Source organism: Chiloscyllium plagiosum, chromosome 22, assembly GCF_004010195.1.
Source record: "Chiloscyllium plagiosum isolate BGI_BamShark_2017 chromosome 22, ASM401019v2, whole genome shotgun sequence".
NCBI classification, from domain to species: domain Eukaryota; kingdom Metazoa; phylum Chordata; class Chondrichthyes; order Orectolobiformes; family Hemiscylliidae; genus Chiloscyllium; species Chiloscyllium plagiosum.
Genome location: NC_057731.1, coordinates 17,021,800 through 17,041,377, shown reverse-complemented (window position 1 = coordinate 17,041,377; position 19,578 = coordinate 17,021,800). Strand labels below are relative to the sequence as shown.

General features: G+C 39.0%; 1 protein-coding gene across 5 annotated transcripts in view; it reads right to left on the bottom strand.

Annotated features, from left to right (window-relative positions):
• The window catches only part of cpeb3 (cytoplasmic polyadenylation element binding protein 3), a 114,657-nt gene that overhangs the window by 15,166 nt on the left and 79,913 nt on the right, over nt 1-19,578 (bottom strand). For all 5 annotated transcript variants that reach the window (XM_043712504.1, XM_043712506.1, XM_043712502.1 and 2 more), the window contains 3 exons: nt 8,145-8,263; nt 7,346-7,460; nt 3,756-3,937 (listed from right to left, as the gene is read on the bottom strand). In XM_043712504.1, coding sequence (XP_043568439.1) covers nt 3,756-3,937; nt 7,346-7,460; nt 8,145-8,263 — 416 coding nt within the window. The remainder of the gene's footprint in view (nt 1-3,755; nt 3,938-7,345; nt 7,461-8,144; nt 8,264-19,578) is intronic.

Genomic DNA, 19,578 nt, shown 5'->3' with positions numbered 1-19,578 from the left:
CCTATTTTAGCATCATTTGCAAACTGCCTTGTACATTCTCATCCAAATCACTGATATAGACAACAAAAAGCAATGGGCCCAGCACTGACCCAGGCTCCAATCCAACAAGCATCCTTCCACTATTACCCTCTGCTTCCTACCATCAAGCCAATTGTGTATCCAATTTGCCAGCTCCTCCTGGATTCCATGCAATCTAACCTTCCAGAGCAGCCTACCGTGTAGAATCTCAAAGGCCTTGCTGAAATCCATATAGAGTACGTCTACCCCCCTGCCCTCGTCAACCTTTCTGGTTACTTCATCAAAGAACTCAAACAAATTTGAGGTATGATCGCTCATGCACAAAGCCATGCTAACTATTCCTAATCAAATCCCTGTCATCCAAATATATGTATATCTTATCCCTCAGAATCTTCTCAAGTAACTTACCTACCACAGATGTTAGGAACTATAGACTAGTCAGCCTATGTATTTCTTTACAGCCCTTCTTGAATAAAGCCACAACACTCGCTACCATCCAATCTTACGGGACATCACCCGTGGCTAACAGTGATGCAAAGCTATCAGCCAGGGCTCCCACAATTTCTTCGAGATTCTTGCGGTGTTGCTGGCTATATCGGGTCAGGGCCAGGAGATTTATCCATCTTTGTACATTCTAACACATCCAACACCACCTCTATTGTGATATGGACTGTCCTCAAGATATGACTACTAACTTCTCGAAGTTTGCAAGTCTTCATGTCATTCTCCACAGTAAACATAGGAGAAATATGCATTGAGATCCATGACCATCTCCTGCAGTTCCACATATACATTTCTACTTTGGTCCTTGAGGGGCCCTATTCTCTTTCTAGTTATTCTTTTTCCTTGGATTCACCCTAATCTTCCCAGCCAAGGCCATGTTCAGTAAACCCCTGTACACCTACATACCTGCAGGGAATCCCTTAATCCCAGCTGCCTGTACCTGTGCCAGTGCAGTGCACTTCACTTCATCTATCAACATAACAAGGGTAAGCAATGGCAGATGGTGGAATTTGAATTCAATAATCATCTGGAAATAAGAGTCTAATGATGACCGTGAAACCATTGCTAATTGTCAGGAAAAACCCATCTGGTTCACTAATATCCTTCAGCTATGGAAATCTGCCATCCTCACCTGGTCTGGCCGACAGATGACCCACAGCAATGTGCTTGACTCAATCGCCCTCTGGGCAATAAATGCTGGCCTGGCCAATGACATCCATACCCAGTGAACACAAAATAACCCTTACGTTCCTTTCTCTCTCCTATACTTCAGATAGCTTCCCCTTAATGTGCAAATAAACAGATGCATTTCAGATTTAATACATAAATTGATAACCATAAGCAGTTATTGCAGGCTGTTTGACCTTTTTACAGAGAAATATCTGGAATATAGATCTATTTTAATAATTTGTTTTAAATTAGAATGGGCTCATGAAGGTTTATAACTCTACTTTCATCTATATGTTGCAACCACTGAGACAAGGAGAAATGTGCATGAGTCAGACAATAAAGATGTGTTTCTACAATGACCGGGAGATAATTAATTTATTCTCGTCTCATCTACACATTTAGTTTACAGTTTGACAAAAGATCATTGATCAGCAACATTCATTCAGCTTCTCTCCACAGATGCTGCTGAGAATTTCCAGCATTTTCTACTGAACTTTGCTGCTAACTTGCATATTAAACAGATCACCTCCAAGATAAAGCAGCCCAATGACGTAAATCTAGTCTTGTCTCACTGAAATATTCACAGTATGTCTTCAGAAAGATCAGAGAAGTGGGGATGTGTAAAGAGTAGTTAGGATCATAAAAATCCTATTATTATATCCCTGGGTTACCTTACAGTCTGATGTTTCATTGCACAATATCAGCAAACTCATTAATGCAAAGAATGGAGCTGGTTATGGGAATAACCTGCACTGTCATTACCCAGACAAGCACATTCCAAACATTGCAATAACTTATATACCAGAAACAATTACAATTACCAGCTCTTTTACAATTGAATTCAAACACAGAGTATCTGAACGTGTTAATTAATATAATAATAGTTGTTGGAATACACACACAATAATTCTGGCTGAAGTAAAATATGGAGAAAAGTGGAGACTGTGGAGGCATGTTCTAGAAAACAGTGAGATTCTGATCTGTAAACATCTGTCATGCATGCAGCCTCACATGATCATATGCGCAAAGATGAGACAGATTCAAATCAAGTTTTTTTTTAAAAAAGTAGTAAAGTTCAATTTAAAACGTCTATTGTGATAATCCAAAAATTCTACTCCTAAATCATCAAATAAGCAGCAAAATTTACTTTTCAAGGACGAAACAATATTTTGCTTGCATCTCTTGGGTGAATTGTTAGCACTAAATGAAAATGAGCTAGTTGGACACCCTGCAGCATGTAATGAATTGAATAAACTGGATTCTTTGATTTAAACTTCACCAACAAAGATGGTGCATATGTTGCATAATCCGGGTAAGCACTAAATTATGCTTTCAGATGATACACAGTAACTTTACTACAATTAACATAGACTAGAGGCAATATCTACATTAAATACCCCTGAACAAAGTCAAGAGATACCCACAGCACCACAGAGACCGGTTTGTGCATATCTCATATCAATGAATAAATATTGCTTTAAGTTGCAAACATAGATATCAGCTATGGCCCAGTTGGTGGCAGTCTTGCAGTTTGTGCAGTTCACGTCCCACCCCAGAGACTGGAATACAGTATTCTAGAATGACACTTCAGTGCAGCACTGGGGATGCACTCTCTTTTAGGTTAGATGTTTAATCAAGGCCACTTGTTCTCTCAGGTAAATGTGAACGATCCCATGGCACTATTCTGAAGAAAAACAACGTCCTCCCTGATGCCCAGTCTAATAATCCCTCAACCAACTTCACGAAAACAAATGATCTGGTCATTTACTTCATTGCTGCTGTTTGACGTTGTTGTACCTAAATTGGTTGCATCATTACTGCACTTTAGGAATATTTCATTTGGTACAAGTTGCTTTGGGATACCTAATGAAATGAATAAATGTAACTTTTCTGTTTTTTTTCTGTGCCACGTACCAAGCAATTATCAATGCTTTGACCATATACACTTGTTTTTGCATCTAAAGCAAAACCATTTATTCCCACTTCAACCATATCTATAAAGTATATCCATAATTTCAATACATTTAAATTGAGACATAGACTGCAAGATGCCACTATCCCAGTTTTGAAGGAGCTGTGCAGATCAGACAACATTCAGATCTCTAGACTTAACTACTTGTCTGAGGTCATTAGAGAACAGTGAGTACCGTTATCTTTACTTGGTACTTTACAGTATGCTCATGTGCTCATAAGTGTAGGTTATCTGACCTATTAAAATCCATTTCCATTGGAAATGTACTTGTCTATATATGAAAATAGGGTCACAAAGACCAAATTTTCCAAACAAAGAGCAAACTTTGGTGTTTTGCAGGGCAATAAAACTGAGACAAACTTACCAAAATTTTTGTCAACCAGAGGTGTTAAAAATCAATGGAGTACAGCATTTATTGAATGGACAAGGACAGCATTTATTCACAGAAAGCTGCAATAATGCTCTAGACTTCCACTATCAAAGACTATGTTTTAACATTCATTCATACTGATGCCAGTTACAAAAAGTGATGCAAATCATCCTTCGATCTACAATAACGTCCAGTCAGCTGGCACTGCAGTAATTCACTCACCCGTTTATCAATGTCTCCATGCTGGAGCTGTACGAAGCGAGCACTGATAGCAGCAATGTAGCTCTGCTGATTGGAGAAAGCCACTCTACCAGCACCCTTTGGGTACTTCAGTTCAGGGTCTGTATCAATGCCCGCATAGCAGACTCCTCCATACAACCGATCCATGATCATAGCCAATTCAACTGGAAGGAAAATATAAAATCCTAAGCTTCCAAGACCATTTCCAAATCTTCTCCCTATATAATTTGCATGATGTAATAACACTGTTCTTCTAAATCACAGTCATTACAGAAGGATACACAATTACATTCCTCCAATTTCTTCATCAGACCTAAATACGTCTTACATTGCACATTTATTTGTAGATAGGTCATAATTGAGGTGTGTAAGTCAAAATGCAACTATAAACAAAATGTGATGCAAAACTAAACCATTTTTCAAAGGGAAAAACAATCTTGTTCTTGAAAAATCATGTCTGAGAATCCAAAAATATGTAGATTTAAATTCTAGGAACAAAGCTGCATCATTCAATTTGGATGCATTTAGTCAGACCCCAGTCAAGATATGGACCTGCAGTACAAGAGTAGCATCAATGTCCTTCACATAAAGGACTAAAATTTTCAGTCTTGTTTGTTCCTTGTATTTACCTTCCCCAAGGACAGGATTTCTTCCAGTCTCAGCTGGATTATGGAAAGAAAAAAGGTGAGTGGAAAAATATTTGGTTAGCAACTACATTCATTTACCCATACTATCCAAACAAGTATCCTGAAAAAAATGTCAGAGTGGCAGATAAACAGGATCCATTGAAATGGCCGTAGACTAGACTATTTCCACTAGTTTTCTGAATGATTCCAGCAACATTTTTATAGACATCAAAAATATTTGGGTTGGGCAATGGAGAACATTGGAAAGAGGAAAACAAAAGAGAATCAGAATAACTGCAGCTACCAAAGAAATGGGCTGCACCAGTTTAAGGCAGCTCACCACCATCTTCTCTAGAGCATTAGGAATGAGCAATAAATGCTGGCCCAGCCAGTGAAGCTCACTTTCATGAACTATTTTAAAAAAACTTTGTGAATTAGTTTACATTTAAATTTTGCAAGCTGCTCATCATTCATTATAAAAGTAAAAGTTATTCTAGTCTTGTGAAAATGACAATATCTATGTTTTGATTTTTATATCAGTATTTGCAAAATCCAGATTTTAAAAACCAATCCTGCCAAACCTGCTCAATAATTCAAAACACAACTGCTGTAATGTAGATTTTGTACAAAAAGAATCTCTAAATCAAAAATATTTCTTTAATTAGGAAACACAATGTTTTATTCTCTATATTGATAAACATGTTTCTAAAACTATTAGTTCATCCATAAAGCATCAAACGCCAATGAGCAGGGAAAATAACTCAGTTACTTTGCTGAGAACAGAAAACAAAAACAAAATTAATCTTCAGAATGCATGAATGACTTGTTTACAACAGCACAACATGGATTTACATTTGAATTGTGTGCTTCCACTTGTACAGATATATTTTAAGTCAATGTTCCAATTACAGGATGTGTTACACTTTGTTTAAAAAAAGTACTGGGAGAAACTAAAGATAGCATTCATTTTTCTTGTGCGGAATGCAATTTCACATTTAGCATCCAGTTACAATAGAGACCATTTTTAAAATCTTAAACTGTGAGGGAGCAGATCTGTCCAAGTGGCGCTGTGTAAAGAGCTGGGGGCAGTTGATATCAATACTTTATTGTTTGTCGCCAGTATAATTGCTGCTGGTCCCAAGGCAACACTCCAAAATTTCACCTACCTCACTCTCCCTGTCCCCGGAGACCAAAGTGATATTGAGTCAGTTTAACTTGTGAATTTAAAATGTACTGTTGGACAAAATTATTTTGGGTGTGACCTGGACAAATATTCTGTTCTAAATTAACGTGACAGCCGGTATTTAATACTCAACGATGGACTCTAAAACTGCACTGACATCCTTGTAGCAGCTATTATTTCTAAATTATAAATATGCAACACTTCCAAGAAACATTTTTGGTTTGAAAGCAGATTCACAAGCAACTACTTTGGAAAAGCCAAGTGCTGTTAAAATGCAAAGTTTACACAGGTTGCACTGGTGAGTAGGGGAGAGGAGGAAAAATTCTCAGACTCTCTCTGTCCTGAAAATAAATGTCAACCCTTTAATAATATCTAAATTTATCCCTACCGCAAACAGTGTGCATGGATCTTTAAATACTTTTCCAGCATTAAAAATGATTTTATTTGGAATATTTGTATTTTATATCCCTGTACCCAACACACTAGCCAACACTTTCATTTCCTTCAAAAATCCATTATATCGTTTTGCTCCACCCTCCCCCCCCCCAACCCCAACCATCATAATGCACATATCCTCTCTGCCACTGTCCTTTCCCCCTACTGCTTCCTGTCAGGACCTTTCTTTCTTATTTGATGGAAAAATTGTACCACAAAAGAAAAAATGGTTACTGCAACCCATTTTATGCACTCAGTAGACCTGAGCCACTGAAACTTTCCTGCTGGGCTTCCACTCTCTCTAACTTGTGCTTATTATTGTAAGCCCTCATAGCTCCTTGTTGAATGCTTACTGCTCATGCTCTGATGCTAATACCCGTTTCCAACATGGGTGCATATGATCAAAAATAGCTTTCAAATTTAAAGAGTACAAAAGGAAAATGTAACTAAAAGGAAAGATGACAATTGTCTGATTTTAAAAACCATATGCACCATTAAAATTCCAAACATCTCAATGTCCTAATTGAGTAAACTGCTTCATGCACAAATATCTTCCCATTTTGTTTCCAAAATGTAGCAAGGGCATTGGCAGCTATTACTCAGTCAAGCCAAACAATACATTCCCATCAGGATCCATCCTCCCCATCTCCAAATAAAGGCTATAAATTGTTTGGAAGAAAACTGATTTTTATACAAGTATGACAGAAAATTTGAGAAAGTGATGTATTTTGTAATTCAGATAATATTCTTTCAGGAGAAGTACTAAATACAGCTAACATACTAATTCTTCCATCTGAAAGCTATATGGAACCAAAATATCAATGTCAATATGTACAATAAACCTCAAAGTAAACAAAATGGTATTACTCAGAGGTCAGGCAGCATCTGAAGTCAATGTTTTAGATTAGTGAGCTTTCTTCAGAAGTCAGCCTAAGTAGTAACTTGCTGAAAATGTGTTGCTGGAAAAGCGCAGCAGGTCAGGCAGCATCCAAGGAACAGGAGAATCGACGTTTCGAGCATAAGCCCTTCTTCAGGAAAGAAGGGGGGCTTATGCCCGAAACATCGATTCTCCTGTTCCTTGGATGCTGCCTGACCTGCTGTGCTTTTCCAGCAACACATTTTCAGCTCTGATCTCCAGCATCTGCAGCCCTCACTTTCTCTCTAAGTAGTAACTTGGCATGTCTGCATAGATAATATCAGGACAACACATCATCATATTCAAACTAAGCACCAGGAGTTGCATACAGACAAAAAAGTGTTCTGAAATTCACATTCTAAATTTCAGAGAACAAACTAGTTTGCTGGGAACTTGCTTCATCTTTACTTACCAGCTCGAAGAGGTCTGGGAACTCCTCCCACAAAGATAGTCTTCCTGGGATCCAGAGGTTGGGAACCATCCATCACAAAATCACTGTCACTCAGGTTCCACGGTCGAATTTGAACCTTTAAAAGAAACAAAGTTTTGCTGAATCAATTTTGGATACCATTTGGATTTAAAAACTCAAGCATCCTAAGTATGAACATTGTAATAACAGGCTCCAATTTCAATTTACATTGTTTAATTTGTAAATGAGTCAGTCAGCATGAAACAGAGAACAATGCATTGCCATTTTTTCAAAAAAAATGAACATAATAAGCATTTGCCCGTGAAAGCATGCGTACTTTGTACTAAATTATTGGGTTTACATCACTACAAAACTCCTGCGGTACAAAAATGTTATAAAGCTGCAGTGATAACAAAAATCTGCAATCATTGAGTACTTCCTTTTATTTTGTAGAAAGCAGAACACAATTAGTCAACAAAAAAATACAGTGATCATCTGCAGGAAACAAATGCCAGGCTGCTTTGTATTTGCTTATTGCTCCGAAATCAACAAAAATTTAATTATGCAGTTCACCATTTATTAACCAATCCTCAAGATCCAGTCTTCAGATTTTACAGAAAGTAAGATCCATCAGTAAATATAGATAATCAATATGATACAGCACGTATTTGAATTTAACAGAAGGATGGGAGGAGAGATAGGTGATGGAGGAGCAGATAGCTAAATAATTCCCAGGTTTGATGGCTCATGAAATGACAAAGAGAACAGATGGTGAGCAGAAGCAAGCTGCAGATCCATTTACCGGTTTGTCCTTGATAGTGGGGCTGGAAACACACAGGTATAGCTTTCCATCTTCCTCAATACATGCATCTATCAAAGCTTGCACAGAGCTTTCCTCTTGAAATAGAAGGAAGGCATAGCCTATGAGGGTGTAAAAAAAAACAAAAGCAATAAATCTATTGCTGAAGCAAATACTGCAATAATTTACATTTTCATAACTCGCCCCAAGGTATTTTAAGAAAATTCAAACAGTACGACCCAGAATTAATAAGCTGGTTAATGGTCCAGTCCAACTTATTGGCTTAAAATGTTCTAAAAGCAGGAAAGAGTATCAAGGAAAACAGTATTAAGAGGCAAAATGATAGAAACTTGTCACCTAAGTGATGATTACCAGGAAGTGAGGATGCACTAGATTTACTGTGAAAGTAGTCTGTAGGCTATCGGTTATAATGTGGAGTTAGAAAGTGTGAGAGAGATTGCGTGAGGCAAGGCCGTAGACAGATCAGGAAAGGAGAGCAAGTAAGGTTAGCAAGGACTAGGAGGTAAATTAGGCAATTGTGGATTAGCTTAATGGCAATGGTTGTTGAACCAATGAGGTTTACACAAAGGACAATCCAGAGGTGACTGGAGGTCAAAAAGTCTAACAATATTTTTAAAAGAAAAAAAATCAAAGACAGGGCTACTAATACATTCTAAAATTTATTCTTTTCTTTTAGAAAGGATAGAACTTTACTATTCATTGGATTTAAACTGAAACAGTTCCTCAAATTTAAGTGCATGCTTGAAATTGCTTCTTCTAAAAATAATGTATAAGTTAATTTTTAAAAATCAGTTTCCAGATTGCACAAGTATAGCTAGGAAGGACCATCTGGCCTTTTTGTTCCATAAATGCCCCAAACTAATCTTCAGCTGCTATGCTGTCAGAGGAAAAATTCATTTTCAGGCCTCTATCTCAGTCTAACAGCAAACACTAATGCTTAATGCAATGAAGCTCCCGAGAAGGCAGGGAGCTGGATGCAGCAAAACGTGGCGGTGTGTCAGATGTGGGTACGTTCTGGTAAGACATTACTTCATCTACTCATGCTCCAATAGCTCAGACAACCTTTCTGCAGGCATACTAGTGTATTTTATTGTTCTGCAAATGGTGATGTTAAAGCTCGTCTCAACAATTTTAACCTTATCCTTCTCTTCCTGCTGTCAATGAGACACAAGACGTAGAACAGGAGGCAGGAACAGAGGATATGTCCAACTTTACATCTTTACTGACCCAAAGTACTCGTCCCAGACAGAGATAACGAACATAAGAACATAGTGGAGTTGATCATTAAATCCCTCGAGTCAGCTCCACTATTCAACCAGATCACAACTTAGCATCTCCATTTACTTTCCCATTTTAAAGTATTTAAAATTTGCTGTTGATACAAACACCTCCCCCCCACCCACTCCCCTGATTTAAGTAATTCATGTAGATTGTAAATAACTGATGCCCAAGGACTCACCCAATAAGACCTCATTAGTTAGAACCTGTTAGCACATAAAATGTCCAGTTTATTCTTACACACCGTCTGTCCATTAAAATCAATCCCCAATCCACAGCAGTATATTATCAAAACCCATGGGTCCTAATTATGATCAATAACCTCTTGTGTGACTTCTCAAGTGCTTTTGAAAATCTAATGACATTATATCCATTTATTCATTTTACTAGTTACATCCTCAAAAAAAAAATGAAATTCACTTTCATTAATCCATCTTGCTTCTACCGGTACCTTGGGTTCATGTCACAATACAGGTGACCACCATTGCACTATGCACACACACAGACACTCCTATACATACACACACATACACAGACAAGTGCACACACTCTTACACTCACATGCATCCTCTCACAGACTTAGACCATTTTACACTCACACACATACACTCTCATAGAGTCATAGAGATGTACAGCATGGAAACAGGCCCTTCAGTCCAACCCGTCCATGCAGACCAGATATCCCAACCCAATCTAGTCCCACCTGCCAGCACCCGGCCCATATCCCTCCAAACCCTTCCTATTCATATACCCATCCAAATGCCTCTTAAATGTTGCAATTGTACCAGCCTCCACCACTTCCTCTGGCAGCTCATTCCATACACGTACCACCCTCTGCGTGAAAGAGTTGCCCCGTGGGTCTCTTTTATATCTTTCCCCTCTCACCCTGAACCGATGCCCTCTAGTTCTGGACCCCCCGACCCCAGGGAAAAGACTTTGTCTATTTATCCTATCCATGCTCCAACAGTGGCCTAACCAATGTCCTGTACAGCCGCAACAGGACCTCCCAACTCCTGTACTCAATACTCTGACCAATAAACGAAAGCATACGAAACGCCTTCTTCACTACCCTATCTATCAGCGACTCCCCTTTCAAGGAGCTATGAACCTGCGCTCCCAGGTCTCTGTTCAGCAACACTCCCTAGGACCTTACCATTAAGTGTATAAGTCCTGCTAAGATTTGCTTTCACAAAATGCAGCACCTCTCATTTATGTGAATTAAACTCCATCTGCCACTTCTCAGCCCATGGGCCCATCTGGTCCAGATCCTGTTGTAATCTGAGGTAACCCTCTTCGCTGTCCACTACACCTCCAATTTTGGTATCATCTGCAAACTTACTAACTGTACCTCTTATGCTCGCATCCAAATCATGCACACTCTCACTCACAACCCCCCCACCCCAGACAGACAGGCAGAGACACACACACACACACATATATATACATATAAGTTTGTGGGGTAAATTTGTACTTGCAGAGTTTACATTGTACTTTGCTCAAAAACTGCATGAATCCATGTAAGACTCTGTTAACTCACTTTTTAAGATTAGAATCAGACTAAACATTATGGCACAGACAGGGAACACATGGGGCTAACACCTTCAACATATTATCTGGCTGACACCAATTGTTACAGTTAACCTGAGAATGTAACTTTTTTTTAAAAAGAGGTTGTGTGATTTACAAAAGAAAGAAGTGAAACTACCATGGTATTCTAACAGATGAAAGACTTAACAAACAATCAAGGTATTTTTCAATGTATAATTTCAGTTACATCACACTGTAAACTTTTGCTATAAAGGCTGTGTCTTACAAATGCGACTTACACAACCACCTGAAACAGCGATCTAAAAGCTGGTGCTTCCAATTCAACCTGTTGGACTAGCCTGGTGTTGTGTGATTTTTTACCTTTGTATACCCCAGTCCAACACCGGCATCTCCAAATCATGACATCAAAATAGGTAGGAAAATATGTTGTAAGAAATACATAAGGAGGTTATAGCAGAACATAGGTCGAGTGAGTGGACAAAACTTTGACAGAAGGAGAGTAATGTGTGAAAATGTAAAGTTATTCAATCTGGCAGGAGTGTATTACTTAAATGGAGCAGAGTGCCAGGTGGTGATCCAGTGCATGAATCTCAAAGTTAGCATGCAGGTACAGCATAATGAAGAATGCTAATGGGACGCTATCCTTTATTACTAGAGGGATTGAACATACAAGAACAATGTGCTTCAGTTATATGAGGCATTGTTGAGATCATGTCTCAGATATGGTGTGCAGTTTGGGCTCCTTATTTAAGGATGGAAATGCACTAGAGGCAATTCAGGGGAAGTTTACTAGATTGGTACCTGTAGCGAGTATGCAGATATGTTGGGGGCTGGGCTTGTTTTTCCTCCAAAATTTAGCAGAATGAGGGGGCACTTGTTTGAAGTGTGTAAGATCCAGAATAGTCTCAACAAGGTGAACATGAAAATAACATTTCCACTGTGGGTCAGTCCAGAACAAGGGGGCATGGTTATAAATGAAGAGTTGCCTTTTCGGGGATTTTTAAAAAATCTCTTCACCCCCACCTCTCCCCACCCTTGCACCCACCCATCCAGTGCCATCACTCAGAGGACTCAGGATTGTGCAACTTTGAAACCTTCTGCTTTAGAAGGGACTTGCAATGAGTAGTACAGAGACCACAGTATTTATTTATATATACAAAGTACTTGATGTGCAGTCTGACCTGTATTACTTCTGTAGTCACATATTCTGTTGCTTTGGACATTTATCAACAATCTACTACCTTTCAAAAACTTTACCATGTGGTTGAAATATTTGAAGTGCAAAATTTAGACACCCAGCAACTAGTGTCCAATGGAAGTACACAGAATAGATAGATTGTGGCGGACTGCAACATACCCAATAGGCTTCTTCTGTACATTGCTCCAAACTGCTTAACTGAATCTGCAGCTCATGTGATCCTGCGCTCCCAGAAACTGGCACCTACACTAGCCTTGCCCTGGCTGAAAACTGCTCCTGCCTAATGACAAACTATTACTTTACGAGGCTCCTGCCTCAAGTACCCTTCAAACCTCACTGTCAGGATCTGGTAGCTGTTGAGAAGCAAGGTCAAGTGATGGTGTTTCTCCATCATCATCTTCTTATCTTACCACCACTACTGGGCAAGTTGCAGTTTTGAGTACCTGAACAGAGAAATATGCACAGATAGGGATGTGATGAAGTAAAGAGTGAAAACAAAGAGGTGCACATTGGCACCATTTGCAAATTAGAAGAGATTGTAAAACAAGAGGACCAAGTATGAGCATACAGTCATCCGCATAGGGGCTCAGACCTTCCACTGATCTTAGCATTGGCTGCTCAAATGATGGTCAGCATTGTCTTCAACAAAAGAATAAAGGCATGCCTTCTGCTGGTTAGCACCTGCCACTCCCAGTTACCTTGTCTTGCAAGACAAAGAAAGTGGGTCAGTTAGTGTGGCACAATCTGTTCAGATAATGTTGGTACTGTCACTGAAAGGTTGGAAGTATGTACATGATAGAGGTGTGAGGCTTGCAGCAATGTTAAGAACATGAGGAGTTCAAATGATCAATGTTAACTAAGAGGCACAAATAAAGTTAATGCCTTTTAAACGTTGTAATTGTACTGGCCTCCACCACTTCCTCTGGCAGCTCATTCCATACACATACCACCCTCTGTGAAATCGGTGCCCCGTAGGTCTCTTTTATATCTTTCCCCTCTCACCCTAAACCTATGCCCTCTAGTTCTGGACTCCCCGACCCCAGGGAAAAGACTTTGCCCATTTACCCTATCCATGCCGCTCATGATTTTATAAACCTCTAGAAGATCACCCCTCAGCCTCTGATGGTCCAGGGGAGACAGCCCCAGCCTAGTCAACCTCTCCCTATAGCTCAAATCCTCCAACCTTGGCAACATCCTTGTAAATCTTTTCTGAAGCCCTTCAAATTTCACAACATCCTCCCGATAGGAAGGAGACCAGAACTACATGCAATATTCCAAAAGTGGCTGAACCAATGTCCTGTACAGCTGCAACGTGACTTCACAACTCCTGTACTCAATACCCTGACCAATAAAGGAAAGCATACCAAATGCCGCCTTCACTATCCTGTCTACCTGCGACTCTACTTTCAAGGAGCTATGAACCTGCACACCATTGTCTCTTAGTTCAGCAACACTCCCTAGGACCTTACCATTAAGTGTATAATCCTGCTAAGATTTGCTTTCCCAAAATGCAGCACCTCACATTTACCTTGATTAAATTCCATCTGCCACTTCTTAGCCCATTGTCTCATCTGATCAAGATCCCGTTGTAATCTAAAGGTAACCTTCCTCACTGTCCACTACACCGCCAATTTGGTGTCATCAGCAAACTTACTAACTATACCTCTTGTGCTCACATCCAAATCATTTATATAAATGATGAAAAGTAGTGGATCCTCTACCGATCCCTGTGGCACTCCACTGGTCACAGGCCTCCAGTCTGAAAAACAATCCTCCACCATCACCCTCTGTCTTCTACCTTTGAGCCAGTTCTGTATGAGAAGACATTACTGATGGTTGAAAAATGGGAATGAGGGGTGGTGAGCATTAGTGAAACACATTCATATTTTCGGATCACATGGAAAAATTGGATGATATGGAATAGTTTGCATATTTTCTGGGTTAAAACAGTCTCATGAAGGAGCAGAATCAACAAATTGCAGGTGTTAGCCACCTATTGTTGAAAGAAAATTCAAGTGGCTTTGAGAAAATAGCCCAGCAAAGTCCTCAAGGAAATATGACTTACAATCCTCTATGCTAATGCTTGCCAGAATCTGGACTTAGAATTCTGTTTTACAGACCCAGGATTCAGTTAGCAAGACATTCTGGAGGCTGAAAGCCTCTCTCCTCATGCGCTGTTCCCAGTAGAAGGGCTTGTGAATCTGATAAGAGTTTCCAAATATCAGTATTTATAACTACCTTAAAAGAAACCTTAAAAGCTGGACTGACTACATTCTAAAGACTGATATCCAGGTTCAGTGCATTCAGAACTATAGTTCTACCATCAGTCTATGGCTGCCTGCAATTCGACTTCATCAACAGGAAGTTCAGTGAATGGGCGAAGTCATCGTCTTTCATCCTTCACATCCAGCCCCTTGGCCAACAGGAGTTGCTTTCTCCATTTTGTTTTTGTCCCCAAAAAAAAACAGTATCAGCTTTGTTATTTTTAGTGTCTTTGTTTGGGATTAACGGAGGTCAAGTTTTATTTCCCAACATAGACATTAATCAGTGCTTTCCACTTGCTTTAAGAATAAATATTGTTTGCTATAAATGGATTATTTCTAGTTACGAAAGAAACATTGTGAAAAAAGTCTTTTGTTGTGGATCAATGGGCCATTTTGGCAATTGAATTGACACATTTTTACTATTGGACCAACTGGTGGTGTAGTGGGACTGGGCTATCACGCATTCTTCCTGTCAACCCACCCTCCTCCCTGACCTATCACTTCCATCCCCACCCCATTCATCTATTGTATTCAATGCTACTTTATCCCCACCCCCACTCTCCTCTCATTTATCTCTCCAGCCTGCAAGCTCCCTGCCTCTATTCCTGATGAAGGGCTTTTGCCCAAAACGTCGATTTTCCTGCTCCTCAGATGCTGGCTGAACTGCGGTGCTTTTCCAGCACTGCTCTAATCTAAAATTGTTATAGTTATACACAAAGTGATGCAGTTGACAGTATGTCCTTGACTTCTTATGAATGCTCACTGAATGTCTTATGGCCCTATATCCAGGTCAATAGCTTTGACTCTTCATACTGACAGTCATACCTATCCAGTCTGAGGGTCTTCAAATTTCTCTAGAGGGCTTTGTAGTATCTTATGGATAGCACATCTCTCCTCCTTTATAGCTTCTTGACCAAAGCTTTCATCCAGTAATACAAAATCTAGGAGCCTCTCCCATGGTGTGGATTCTTATGTCTTTTCCCCATCAGAATCAGTTATGAGTTGACAACCAGTATCTGCTGCAGCCATGATGCACCATCCTATTTTTCCAGTCATTCATTGTTTGGTCACTTGCCTGCGCATGCTGCTTACAAATCTATGCCCTCCTGAAGATCCTGAACTAGATTTAATTGTTGCTTACTTTTCAGTTCTTGACCCTCTACGAAGGCATGCAGCTGCTCAACTGCTTAGTTAATGCTGACTACCCACATGGTAATGAGCAAGGGGCTGAAGACTTGAGCAATACCTGCCTTGGAAGCAGTAGGTCTAGGTTGACCATACATTGTAATTCTGTTGTGTGTTTTTGGATGTAACGGAGAATCAATTTGGTCAATTCTATTGTTTCAGTATTCAGATCATTTCAGAGGTTAGAAACTACGATGCAAATGTTAATCTCTCAAAGCCAGTCAGTCAACACTACTTCAGTGTAACATTACATTACTATTAAATTTACTAATAAGTTGTCTCATATTATATCATTTGGGGACCAAATACACTGCAGAGATTTGGAGTTGTGGTCTACTATATAGTCAAAATACCACTGACATTAATTGAGGTCCAGTAATCATCATTGAAATCTGCTCAATTCTTCTGGTCAGCACAGTAATTTTACAGTCCACCCAAAGGTCAGGAACACAAAAAGCTAAATTTCAGTCGAGTTTGTGCTGATTTGGTTTCTTCTCAGCCACCTCTTCTACTTTTCTCAGTTTTCCATCACAAAGAGATAATTGCAGGAGTTCCACCCTCCCTTCTAGCTAGAGAAAGCTTACTGCAAAATATCAAAGAGAAAGGATAAAAAGACAGCAGACGTTTAAAAACTCTAAACGAAGTGGAATGTAGAAGAAATCTGAGTTAGAATTTCTCATTCAACATTTACTTTTTCTTCAAGTTTCATCCAAGATAAAGCAGATTTGCTGAATAAATGCACAATATATTTTTTACAATACACCCAACTTCCGTCAACATGCAATCAGGATTATCAAGCTCAGAGAATGAAGGTTTTTACCTCAGCAACATTTTAATAAACTTAAAAGTTGTTTTCCAATGCCAGGTTAAAAATGAAGCCCAGGTTGCAAGGACACAAATATATCACAATGTTGGTTGTAAAAAGTTGAATTTCAAAGTTGTAAATAAAAAAAACTCCAAACCCTAACAAGAGAAATTACCTCCTCCAAATATAAAAAAATTTGTAGCTCAAATTCGGACTCAACCACCAACTTGACCCAGTCAGATGGACTTACTTCAAAACATAATTTCAGTTGTTCAATTGTTGTTCAGGGTAATACCAAATGACTGGTGCGTTAAGAGTCAACTTCTACCCTTCCCAAAATTATGGGAGGGACTCTTCATATATTAAACATATCTAATTTTATGTACAGAATATCCATGGCATTAGGTTCTCAAACATATTACATTTTTAATAACATTGTCAAACACAGATGACGCAGCTAAAATATTTTTTAGATATGTAAAAAACAAATATTTAGATATATAAAGATATATTTAGATATCACCACAACTGCTATTTGTAATCTACTAATGAGCAATTTGTTTTTTAATTGACAGATTCTCCTGGCAGTTAACCTGCACCATTTCACCACCTATATTCAACCCATTTGATTTCTGTCAATTGAAATGTGAGCAATGCTAATCAGTAACTCAATCAGACAGCCATCTAGACACCAAGCTATGACAGCATGTCACCAGGCTGGGTATTTTTTGGTGACGGACTTACCTTCTGGCTCTTCAAAGTCTGTCTATTTAATCACATGATGAAATATTCTTCTCTTCATGGAAGGATGCAGCAGCAACAAAACTGCAGATGAAGTCATTTGCTGGATTGGCACAAGTCCACTTACTAAAAGTCCATTGATCCAGTGACTTATGGGTATACATCGCAGAAAAGTATTTTTTTTAACAAAAATAAAGCAAAAAAAATACTTTAGAGCAACGAATCCAGCACTTCTATGGGTTAAAAGGACAGATGCAACATCACTTACAAGGCGTTTTCCAAACCACACAACATTCTGGGACATTGTTGTTCCTTCACTGCCACTGGCTGTGCAACTTAAATTGGCAACCTATTAGCACCATCTCAAGATGAGCAAGTGACAGAATAAATTCATATTTTGTTAACATCGCTTGTATCTTGAAGCTTTTAAGAACTCTAATTAGGAAATAGAGTTTATCCTCCAGCGTTTTAAAAGTACTGATAAGGTTCTATACCACTCCAATATCTGGGGCAGACTGTGAACTCATCTTATGTGGAAATCAAAAGAATATATTTGTGTTGTTTGCATTACTTGCTCCTTCAGGTTTATTAAAGCACAATTATAAGGAACACCTGGTTCTACAGGTAAAGTGTTAAGATCCGGTTCCAAAGATATTTCACTTCTTTCCTTCCCTCTTCTATTTGAGAAGCACATAATAAGTTATTATCCTGATTCAGGACTTTTTAGAATGATTAGTTGAGTGTGATCTGGGGCTTAGTTAATAAAATCAGTTTGACTAAAATCATGAGATTGACAATAAAGTCATAGAGATGTACAGCATGGAAACAGACCCTTTGGTCCAACCCATCCATGCCAATCTAGTCCCATCTGCCAGCACCCGGCCTATATCCCTCCAAACCCTTCCTATTCATATATCCATCCAAATGCCTTTTAAATGTTGCAATTGTACCAGCCTCCACCACATCCTCTGGCAGCTCATTCCATACCGTTACCACCCTCTGCGTGAAAAAGTTGCCCCATAGGTCTCTTTTATATCTTTCCCCTCTCACCCCAAACCTATGCCCTCTAGTTCTGGACTCCCCAACCCCAGGGAAAAGACTTTGTCTATTTACCCTATCCATGCCCCTCATAATTTACATGATCAAAGCTAAAGGAGATAAGTTAACAACTGCAAAATTTGCTTTGCTACAGATCCTACACAATGGAATTCATCTACAATTTGTCCAACTAGTGATTGAAGGTAAATTTAATTTTTAAAAAAATGTTTAGTAATTTAATGAATGACCAAGCATCTTAGACAATCTTTCAATAGTTATCTGCGTGCCTTCTCAGCTTACAAACAGTAAAGATGTCTGTCATAATATATCCAGTGTATAGATTACTAACATTATCCTATCTTAAATGATACCACTGGTCTTCATTGACCTGAAAATAAGTGAAATAAATGAATAATTTAAGAAATACAGCATCTCGGAACAAAGAAACAGGAGTAGGCCATTCAGCCCCTTAATCCTGCTCTGCCATTCAATAAGATCATGGCTGATCTGTGGCCTAGCTCCATATGCCTGCCTTGGGCTCATATCCCTTTGAGACTCTTGATTAATAAAATTTAAACCCAAGATGGACAAACATTTCTTCCACAGATAATGAAAGCATTTGTGCTTCACTCCCTATGACTAAGCAAGCATTTCATAGAGAATATTCAAGTCGTACATTTAGAAAAGCAACAACCAATTGACTCACTTCTGCCTGGCAAATGCCATATCAATCCTTTCAATGATAATGTTGCTTTTGCAATTTTAAAAAAATGTGTCACGTCTAAAGGTCTTTGGTCGGCCATGTCTATCCGGTGAATAGGTGCAGGATGTACAGAATGGTCAAAAGCAAAAAGTGCAGTACTCATAGGAAAATGGGAAATGCTGGAAACACTGAACAGGACAAGCAACAATTACAAAGAAACAAATTGAAAATTCAACTATGGATCTTTGAGCCAATCTGTGTCAACCTGTTCACTTTTCTGTGTTCGGCCTGACCAGTAACTTCCAACAGCCTACTCCTGTTTCTTTGTTCCTAGATGCTATGTTTCAGAACATGATGGTTTTGGTTATGATTTTTAACCAATCCGGATTTCAGCCAACGTAGCAACAGGACTGCTACAAACAAGTGTCTGCACCACAGAGTTCAGGAAGGAAAATGTGAACAATTGATTGTGATCCAGCAGCTCCTTCTGAAGAAACGGGCAAGAAAACATCAAAATTTAGGCCAGAACTCAGCTGCAGTGGCCAAATAGCCTCAACAATTTTACAGCCAAGACTCTTATGCAAATAATGAGAATATGAATGAGATATAGGAGAATGTCGATACGTATTACAGGAATAAATGGAAGAAAATAATTG